This window comes from Habropoda laboriosa, unplaced genomic scaffold (genome assembly GCF_001263275.1).
Source record: "Habropoda laboriosa isolate 0110345459 unplaced genomic scaffold, ASM126327v1 scaffold332, whole genome shotgun sequence".
Classification (NCBI taxonomy): Eukaryota; Metazoa; Arthropoda; class Insecta; order Hymenoptera; family Apidae; genus Habropoda; species Habropoda laboriosa.
In genome coordinates, this window is record NW_017100453.1 from 70,212 (window position 1) to 81,378 (window position 11,167).

An 11,167-nucleotide genomic window follows, 5' to 3' on the forward strand; every position below is an offset into this window, starting at 1 on the left:
CGGCAACGAAAATATCAAAAAAATTCCCTAACATATACCTCTATGTAATGGGCTAGATTTTTTTCAAAATTTTTGCGTACCACTAAATAGAGAAAATAGAGCAAACACTGATAATTCGAATTTTCCTTGTAAGTACCCTTCAAATGTTTTCTTTCAGTAAGATATTGGTCCATCGTAAGACCAATTTGGTTTAAGGGCACTTTTGGCCCCCTTATCCTGTTCTACCCTCTCATAATTTTTCGTTGGAATAGGTATGTCCAGAAAAATCACTACTGTTATCTTTGTATTTGTTTTGTATTCCTTTACAATGTCAAAAAGAATAAATGATACAGTTCAATTAAAGAAAAATAAAGATAACCTAGTTGTATTTTCATTTGAGGCTTTATTTTCGAGAAAATCGACTTTAAATATTCTTCAAGTACGTGTGCATTTATGTAAATTAGCTGCAGAAGATTTATATTATTTTCTGCATAGACTATTTCTTTACGAAATGTGACATAACGACTGTTTATCAATATAAAAGTACGAGCGGAAGCAATAATTTGTAAAGAATTTTTAAATTCCATTTCCCGGAAAATTAAGCCTTTTATGAAATAATTTTGTTCGATATTTTCGGTTTATTTTTTCCGGTAGAATTACCACATTTCAGCTGTACCATCAATACTGGGACACTTTCTATATGTACCCAATCCTAATACAAAACAGTTTATAAGAAGGTTCGATAATTTTTACAATAATATACCATGTTATAAGTGTAGGTGCTGCACCGAAACGATTTTCGTTGGTCAGTGCTTCTCGCTACGCTGCACGACAAATTAATGTTGTGCAGCAGATTATTATTGTTAGTAGACTCTAAGCGAAGATTTCCGTGGTTGTTTCGATATTTTCGTTTGAAAACCTAATTGAAACGCGGTTTAAACTAAATAGAAACTTTTCTCTTGTACGAAGAGCCACGTGTGCCTTCACTTTATTGTCTCACTAACTGAGGCAACACCTTGACTCACTGTCACCTGGTGTTACCTTGATTCCGATCACTGACTCTATGTGATGGACTTTTTTGATGTTTGTATTCGCGTATATATACGATATACGGTCGGATACTGGTCTAAGATTCACACTGATTCTTTTTAGGTACTCTTTGTACTGGTCTGGTTGTACTGGTGTTCTTAATATTTATACTTCTCAGAATGCCAAAGCAAAGCGGTAATTGGTGGATTGATTTTGGTGGGAGACGAAACTCCAAATCGTTCCGATTGGTGCGGGTGCAGCTACAACTTTTCCCAAATTTCGAAGGAAAGGGAAAGCGCGGTAGTGCGCTAGTGGGAGAAAGAGCCCAAAGGTTACGGGACCTGATTCGAGGCAGGTAGGCTACCACGAGGATTCGTGGTGTCCCGCGGTGTCGAAAACCATAAAGAAAGGCTTTATGGCAAGGTGTTAACGAGCACGAAACTAGGATGCTCTAATCCATGTCGTGAACAACCTTATTGTGTCACTGAGCGTTAATCCTCTCAATTGTGACAATGCTTGAATGTCGAACAATGTTCTCATTAGGAGAAAAGGAATACTTTGGCAATCTGAAGAAGCAGAGAAATATAATAGCATGTATATTCCGTCGGATGGACGGAACACGCGCATAACCTGCTAAAAAATCGGAGGGTTGAAAGACTAATATTTACAAGTCGTCCCCATGCGCCTTTGAAGTGCAAATGGTTCAATTAAATGAATTAGTTACACAGGCATATTACTTTCATTATACAGGGTGAATCACGTAACATGATCACCTTGAATTATTCTCTCTTTAGTGCATGGATCGAAATTTTCTTCTTCAAGCTCAGCTGCAATTCTTTATCGATGAACCTATAATTTTCTTTACGGATGTTGAAACAATGTTCAAAATGGCGCCCTTCGGTTGTTATAAATATTTCTTTCTATGACATCTGTATTTATTTTAAAGAAAACTGAAGGTGACTGAAAGCTTTGAAAAAAAAAAAAAAAACAACTGATAGAAAATATACTATCGTCGTTTTGAAGAACTCATATTATGCAGCAGAAAAAAAATTACGATCGATCCACTGGCCCACAGCTTCTGCATGATAAGTTTTGCAGTAATGATGACTGGACCAAGTAATCCCAGGGGATCGAAAATTCTTGCAATTTCCGAAAGAATCATCCTCTTCGTGATTCTTGTGTTCGTGGTGATGGATTTCACTGTGTACACTATGGAGTCTTGTTGCGAATTCCAAGCGACTCCAAGTGTCTTCAATGTTTTGTCATCGTGAGATTGAAGTTTCACGTTGACATGACCGTCAGGTAGTCCCTGGAGAAGCGTAGGTGCGTTCGATGCCCATTGACGTATGCTCAGACCTGCTCGTTGCAGAAGGTCGATGAGTTCGTTCCTGAGAGTCATAGCTTCTTGGAGGGTGGCTGCACCTGTCAGTAGGTCGTCCACGTACAAATCGCGTTTCAAAACACTTCCTGCATGTTGGTAGCGATGTCCTTCGTCGTCTGCCAATTGTCGAAGGCAGCGAGTGGCCAAGAATGGAGCGGGTGTCAATCCGAAGGTAACAGTGTTGAGCTGAAACGTTTGCACTTCACCACTTGAATCCGTCCAAAGGATTCGTTGAAATTTTCGATCTTCATCGCGCACTGAGAACTGTCGATACATTTTCTCGATGTCACCACTTAACACATAATTGTGGAGACGAAATCGTAGTATGTGCGACACCAGATCGTCTTGAATGGTTGGACCGACCATAAGGGTTTCGTTGAGAGAGATCCCAGAGTCGGTTTTTGCCGAACCATCGAAGACTACACGAAGCTTCGTCGTCATGCTGGTTTCCTTGATTACTGCATGATGAGGTAAAAAGAAACCATCGGTATCTGTTGGATCTTGTACTAGTGACATGTGTCCGAGGTCCAGATATTCCTGCATGACTGCTGTGTAGCGTTCCTTGAAGAGAGAATCTTGCTTGAAACGGCGTTGAAGTGCGTTGAACCGTTTCATAGCTCTGGCGCGTGAATATCCTAAGCGCTCTTTGTTCTCATTAAATGGAAGGGCAACTATGTATCTTCCAGTAACGTCTCGATGTACGTGTTGCTGAAAGTGTTTCTCACAGGCCCTTTCTTCCAAGGAGAGATGAGGGGTTGATGGTCCCTCTTCGATCTCCCAGAATTGTTTCATGTCGAATTCCAATCGACTGAGTTGACAATTCTTTGATGCTGCATTGTTGTCTCGGCTCGTTGTAGACTGTTCAGCGTCGCTGGACCAGTGAGATGTTTGATGACATCTGTCGTTTTCGAGGTGGATGTCCGTGGAGGTTGAAGACTTCTCGTTGTCCCAGCTTGTTGGAGACAGGATGCTACCTCCAAGAATCCATCCTAACAGTGTCTTCTGAAGAATAAGGTCCGGCCCTTGTGGCGGCGACAGCTTGATTTGTCCGACGCTGAACAAGGCCAATGTTGGACCAGTCCCAAGCAAAAGGTCGATAGGTGCGGGCCTATGGAATTCTGGATCAGCAAGTTTCAGATTTGCTGGAATCTGGACAGAATTCCTGTTAATGGGCTGCTGTGGCTCCATCTCCGAAATACTCGGGATGACGAAGAAATCGAGCTTTTTCTCCCATCCGTTGATGTTAGATCGTATCGATGTCGTCACGATGTGGCTGCTTGATGTTGTCATCTGGTTGAGCGCTCCAATCGGGATGGAGCATCTTCTTTGCTTCAGATGAAGTCTGGTCGCCAATTTTTCAGACATCAAATTGGCCGTTGAGCACGTATCTAATAGGGCCCTGCAACAAACTAAATTCTTTAAGGAGTCACATACCTTTAGCCTTGCTGTTGTCATCAACTCGGTGGATGCTGTGCGAGCTGAAAGGGAAGTGCATCCGCGACTTCCTGGCGTCGAGCGTCATGTTGCGCTGGTGACTGCCGCAGCTGTCGTCGATCCTTGCTTCTTCGGTGGCGTCGGTGATCTTCTCCCACTCCTCGGCAGATGTAGGAGTGTGTTGTGTCCTAAGTTGCAGATCCTGCACTGGGACGAAGTACACTCTTGGGTTGAATGTCCAGTCCGAAGGCACTTAAAACACAATTTTTCCTTCCTTGCCGCGTTGATTCTTTCGCTGACGGATAGCGCGTGGAATTCTTCGCAGCGATGTATCGTATGCGCCTTGTCTTTACACAACGCACAATTTTTGAATGGCGTGGTGGTGACGAAGACTTTAGAATCCTTCCTCGAAGAAATGTTGGGAATTCTCTTTGTTGGTCTTCTTTGCGGCGTGGGTGATACCCTTGGTGATGCTCTGCTGGTCTGGGTGTTTGTCCTACTGGTCGCGGTCGTCTCCAGCCTCCGTGATCGTTGGCGGAGGAATTCCATGAGACCGCTAATCTTTGGCGTCTCCTTATCCTTCAGCGTGCTGTCGTATGCCATCCTGGTCTGCTGCGCGAGCTTGGGCAGCAGAATAGACATTAGGAGATGATCCCAGTGTTCGACTGGAACGTTGAGTGTGGTCAGCGATCTCAAATGCTGCAAGACGTGACTCACGAAGTCGCGGAGTCCTGCAGCTGTCTCTTGTTCCACTGACGGCGTTTCGACCAAGAGATCGGTGTGGCGTGCAATAATCAGCCCTTCGTTGGCATAGGTATCTTGGAGCAGTTGCCAAGCCTTGCTATAATTCTGCTCTGTCGTTTCCATGGCTGCGATGACCTTCGCAGCTTCACCCGACAGAGCTGATCGCAAATAATGGAACTTTTGCACCTTACTGAAGGCATCTTGACTATCGATCATCGAGGTGAATTTGTCCTTGAACGATAGCCATTCTTCGAATTTACCACTGAAGTTTGGTAGATCAGCCTTCGGTAAGTTTACCTGCAGTTCTGTTGATGACAGTGCAGGGGTGCAGCAACTGGTTGCTGCGGCGACGTTGGGTGCTGGCGGCTGGGATTCGGTCAGCCATTTGTCCGTTGTAACACTGGTTTCGATGTATCGCTCTTCTACTTCGAAGCGCTCAGTTTCATGATCAGCGTCTTCTTGCAATACTTCGATCGCCGCCTGAATTTCTTCGAAGGTTAAGTAGACTTCTCTCATCCTTTGAAATCTACTCCTCAGCATCACGGGGTTAGGCTGTTGTTCATAACCTCCCAGATATCTCTCGAACATGGTGATGTGTGATTTTATTCCACTTCTCCGTCTGATGAGATGTTTAAGGCGTTGTGCATCTTCTGTTGCCATGATGTAGCGGTGGACTGTTACTTTCTACGGGGATATATTTGCCGCTGAACGTAGATTGTAGAAGTCACTCACTGACAATTTACAGTCGTTTGCACTTGCTGGTTTCGGATCACTTCACAGGATCCGGCTCGAAGGACCATAAAAATGTAGGTGCTGCACCGAAACGATTTTCGTTGGTCAGTGCTTCTCGCTACGCTGCACGACAAATTAATGTTGTGCAGCAGATTATTGTTGTTAGTAGACTCTAAGCGAAGATTTCCGTGGTTGTTTCGATATTTTCGTTTGAAAACCTAATTGAAACGCGGTTTAAACTAAATAGAAACTTTTCTCTTGCACGAAGAGCCACGTATGCCTTCACTTTATTGTCTCACTAACTGAGGCAACACCTTGACTCACTGTCACCTGGTGTTACCTTGATTCCGATCACTGACTCTATGTGATGGACTCTTTTTACGTTTGTATTCGCGTATATATACGATATACGGTCGGATACTGGTCTAAGATTCACACTGATTCTTTTACTGGTACCTCTGTACTGGTCTTTTGTACTAACTCCTTGTACTGTCGTTGTACTCAATATTTATACTTCTCAGAATGCCAAAGCAAAGCGGTAATTGGTGGATTGATTTTGGTGGGAGACGAAACTCCAAATCGTTCCGATTGGTGCGGGTGCAGCTACAACTTTTCCCAAATTTCGAAGGAAAGGGAAAGCGCGGTAGTGCGCTAGTGGGAGAAAGAGCCCAAAGGTCACGGGACCTGATTCGAGGCAGGTAGGCTACCACTAGGATTCGTGGTGTCCCGCGGTGTCGAAAACCATAAAGAAAGGCTTTATGGCAAGGTGTTAACGAGCACGAAACTAGGATGCTCTAATCCATGTCGTGAACAACCTTATTGTGTCACTGAGCGTTAATCCTCTCAATTGTGACAATGCTTGAATGTCGAACAATGTTCTCATTAGGAGAAAAGGAATACTTTGGCAATCTGATGAAGCAGAAAAATATAATAGCATGTATATTCCGTCGGATGGACGGAACAATAAGCTTTAATTTTTTCTTTTACCCTTTCTTTATTTGTTGCAACTCTCTGTGAAATTGCTTTTTACAAATATAATTTCAATATTACTAACTATATAAGATATGTTAATGTCTGTGCCAATATAGTATAGTATGTTTTTCTTACTTTACCCATCAGAAGATGATTAAAAATTTACATTATGAATTGGAAAAGGTTATTGTAATAAATAAAATATGTAATCTATTTTTATATGTATTTTCAGCAGCTGGAATTCACGATATAAATGTGTATTCTCTACATCCTGGTGTAGTAAAAACGGAATTGGCTCGACACGTAGATACAACTGTTTTTTGGGGTGCAAGGTTACTTTTCAGAATGTTTAGTCCATTTATAAAATCTGCGAAAGGAGGTGCTCAAACGACTATACACTGTGCTGTAGATGAAAATGCAGCGAAAGAAAGCGGTCTATATTATGAGTAAGTTGATTATATTTTACACACATTTATAAATATTTAGGTAAGGAGTAAAGTATACTATCTACTTTTCGTTCAAAATAAGAATAACCTAGTTTCGCTCATGGGACGTGCCTAAGGCAGTGATAGAACGTCCAACCTCCACTTAACCGCCTACGTTTTTCACCGTCTTACCCTCTGCTACGTTTTCTGTCTACTGTTCTGGGCGTGTTGCCTTATATACACGGTGACTTAATTAATTTCGAACACGCACGGCTAGCAACTGTGTTTTATAAAAATTGTTTTTCAATAGTTATATATTTTTTTATACACAAATCAATCCAGCTCGTCATTTCCTATAAAAAAATATTAAGCTATTTTGCAGAAAAACTTTTCGTTGAAGAGATATTTTCAATTTAAATATTTTACATTAAATATGGCAATTTCTTAACATTTAATCAATATTCATCAACTACTGCTCAAACATGTTGCGTCACAAAAATCTATACCAAGTTTATGGCTGAATACATAGCATTATGTACCCTAGCAATTAAGATGATTCTAACGAAATTAGGTACTTTACAATATGTCTTTTAAGAATTTAAATGATAATGATTTTGAATCGTTTCCTAAATATTGATATTTTTATTTTGTCCGGCTAAATTCATACAACTAGCCACTATTCATCTGTCATAAACCGCTGCGTTAACATGCACACAGTAGGTGCGCATACCTTTAGACCACCGGGTAAATTCTCTCCACTCTATGCACTGTTTACGTGACGTCGCTCTTGGGCCTAGCCGAAATGGCGCTACGACCAATCGCATGCGTCACATCGGTAGGTAGTAGTGGGGACTGCGCAGAACGGACGAAAATCGGTCCGAGAGCGAGGTTATTCTTATTTTGAACGAAGTGTATATTATTTGCTTCTGACATGTAGGTTATACGAATATACGGTACTGATCACCAAGTGACTCTTGTGTAATTACTTTTCTGTGGATACTTATAACTAAAAACTGAAATCGAACACGAAATTTTTTTATTCTTTATATTCGTCTTATTTTATCATCTAGAACCACTTCCTAAAATGTTTCCCATCTATTGCCGGTCGCCTAGTATATAGAGTGTTAAAAAAAGGAGTCTAAGACTTTAGGGGTTTATAATACTCTATGTTAGGCGTATCCTGTAACCGGATTTTTGGCATCGTCTTAAGAGGCCACGCGTTGCAAGCAACTTAGGTTCGTTTGGGATAGACAATAGATGTTTATTACGTTGCCTGCAGTCAAACTGCTAGGTCCAGACATGTCATAAATCCTGGAGTCTCCAAATGGCAAAGTGGAAAGTGGCTCTGAACCCTAGCTTTGTCATTGGCCCACTTAAGGATGACAAAGTCCAGGCCTCACAAGATTCCGTGAATTCATCTACTGAACACTTTGAAAGGGAAGGAGGTCTTAATGTACATCAGAAAGCTATCACTAATATCAAGAAATATTACTTGCTATTTAGGCGTGTGACTTTCTCCAGATTTCTGAAGAAGGTCACTTATGATATCGAACCCACGTAAATACAAAAGTAAACAAAGGATTCAGTTGGATCTACTTTGATTAAGTATTTTTACTGCCTTGGATGAGTACTATAAGACCCTAAAGTCTTAGGGCTGATTCCCCGCCAAATCGATTACTTTTTGACATCGACATCAGGGATTTTGTTCTACATGAAATATAATGTAGCACACGTAGAATTGGGGTGGGGGGCTAAAGTCATCATTTAGCTAGTTTCGAATTTATTTAAGGGGGTATTCCTCGTTAGGGGGGTCAAAAAATCGATTTTTTTTAAATTACATTTTCTTAAAGTTTAGTATCTCAAGAATATATTCCCAAAATCTTATAGCTCAATTCGACAAAATAACTGCGATTTCAAGGATATGATGGAAGGGCTAACCGTATATTGACATTGCGCGCTAAACTTCAAACGCGTTTTTCTCGAAACAGTGTTTTACAAATTGGCTTACATGATTTCTCAAAACTGGATTATCCGATCTCTTTCAAATTTGGCGTGCATATAAAATGGGAGTACCTTTATCGCCCGTACCAAAATAATATCAATATTTACAATAGTTTTTGTTTTGTAGCTTGAAGAAGTAAAAATGAAAAAAAAAAATAGATTTTGACTTCAAATAGCTGCCATTTTGACAGGACACGTTTTATATGTTTCATTTTGGTACGGGCTATAGCCACTCCCACACAGGTTAAGATTATCTTTAATTTTTTCATTTCAGATGAACACAATCGCTTGAATGATGTAAGCCATCCAAAATGACACATTACAGGAAACATTTAATAACATGATTAAAGTTAAAGATAAATGAATAAAAATTACATAGTATCTTTTTGAAATAATACACCAACCTGTATACAAAACAATAAGTTTCTTGGACTATAACAATTCGATAAATTTCTCTCCTAAAGATCACCAAAAAACGACGATTCTAGTGAAGAATACCTCCTTAAAAAATGCGGACCTTTAAATTTAGCAATTTTTGCCCATTTTTATAAAAAGGGACTGTGCTTATCAATTTTTATCTCAGAAACTATTGGTTGAATTGAGCTCATTTTTTTTGTTTCAATCTAGAAGGATTGTCTTACTGTAATAATATTCTTGTTGTTTGAAAAATTGATTTTATAATACTGTAGGATCGGGGCCTCCATACCCGAATCGCTAATAGGAATACCAACGAGGAAAAATAGAGGGACTGTTATTGGCGTATTAGATCCTTAGATCCTTTTTTTTTTTTAACACTCTGTATGTATACGTTACATGACATTTCATCAAAGCATGACAAGAAATGTAATTATTTATGGGATTACCTATATTTAGTTTACACCACAAATGAAAAGTGAATTTAATGTCTCAAAGCTATCGCACCTGATTTTGGTACCAATATCTGAAGATTGAGCGTGTGAGTGCTGTATGCGTGTGGTATGTGAGTAAAAATGTGCGTTAATTTTGAAAACATGAATGTTTTCATCTGCTACAACCGTTAGCGCAGTGAGTGGAAGATTGACGTCTCCGATCTGGAATGGTACATCACTTTTCATATTTCCGGCAAATAACAAAATCTTATGTACATACATATACACGTATGCTTATACATTTCATGATTCTAAACCTTTTATTCAATACTACAACATATTTGTACTTTAGGAACTGCAGAGTGGTAAGATCCTCGCAAAATACTTATAATCCAGAATTAGCAAAGCAATTATGGAAACGTAGCTGCGAATTGCTTTCTTTACCACCTGAGGCGGAACTTGAAGAATTATTAGAAGCCATGAATAACGAAGAAGTTGGATCATAAGGAAAAGCATTTATTGCAAATTCTTCATGAAATGTATGACAATAACTGAAGAAATGATTTAATAATCACGCAATTAGTCAAGTCAATTATTCAATGTGCATTTGAAATTTCAGATATCTGAAGGTCTAACAAGAATATTACAAAATCTATCATTTTGCTGCGATCTTCCTGCGAACAACCATCAAAGTTCAAAAATCTATGATGACTGCATTAGAGAAAATGTACTCTAAACCGGTTACAAAAAACATGCTTCCGTTAAAAAAAGCAAAGGACACTTTCAAATTTCCGAAGAAACTCCACCTGGAAAGATTTCGCTTGATCCAGCTAATGACCTTTTTAAAACCATGTAATTTTAGTTTAACCTATTTGTCTTTACAGGTAACAATATTAATGTAATTCATGGTGATAATTTTAGATGTTCGACCTATCGCGCTGGTGTTGTTCATTTGTGTTAAAAAGACAAAAAAAAAGGAAACGAAAAGACTAAATTTATTTACACTTCAGTCTAAAGTTGTAACGAAAATTGCAATACATTTTTTATTTCACTTTTACGTTAAAGGATTATATTAAATTGATTAAACTGAAACTAATGGTATTTTTACGAATCTTTTTACAAGAAATCTGTGCGCTAAGTTGAACTGACATTTTTACCATGAATAAAGCACTTTATAAGCTTTTAAGAACAATTTTGGTTTTTATATCTACATTTACTTATAATAATGGGAAAACACGTATTTAAAGTTTCTTACGATTATTTTTTTGCGATAACTTTACTAATTTTTATGTTATTCTTAACTGGGGAATTCAGGCTTATAATATTATAAGAGTTCAAAAACACAAAATATGTTTTTTTATGTCAATTTATTTCGTAATAATGTAGGACCCAATGAAAGATATGAAAGACCCAACGGGAATCGAACCCACGACCTTCGGCTGGCAAACTAGGACTTTTTTTGTAACAGGCGTTTATTATGCCAAATAAATAATACATACAGGGCGGTATGTAAGATACTCGAAAATTAAGGCACGGTAATATGTTTTGAACGCAGGTGTACAGGGTGAGGCACCTAAAACAGACCACCTGAATATCTCGGCTATTATTGCTGATAGAAAAAA

General features: G+C 39.2%; 1 protein-coding gene across 1 annotated transcript in view; it reads left to right on the plus strand.

The window, feature by feature from the left end:
- Positions 1 to 10,051, plus strand: part of LOC108575904 (retinol dehydrogenase 12-like) — a 26,653-nt gene extending 16,602 nt beyond the window's left edge. The window contains exons 4-5 of the mRNA XM_017938837.1: positions 6,504 to 6,717; positions 9,898 to 10,051. Coding sequence (XP_017794326.1) covers positions 6,504 to 6,717; positions 9,898 to 10,051 — 368 coding nt within the window. The remainder of the gene's footprint in view (positions 1 to 6,503; positions 6,718 to 9,897) is intronic.
- The last annotated feature ends 1,116 nt before the right edge of the window (positions 10,052 to 11,167 follow it).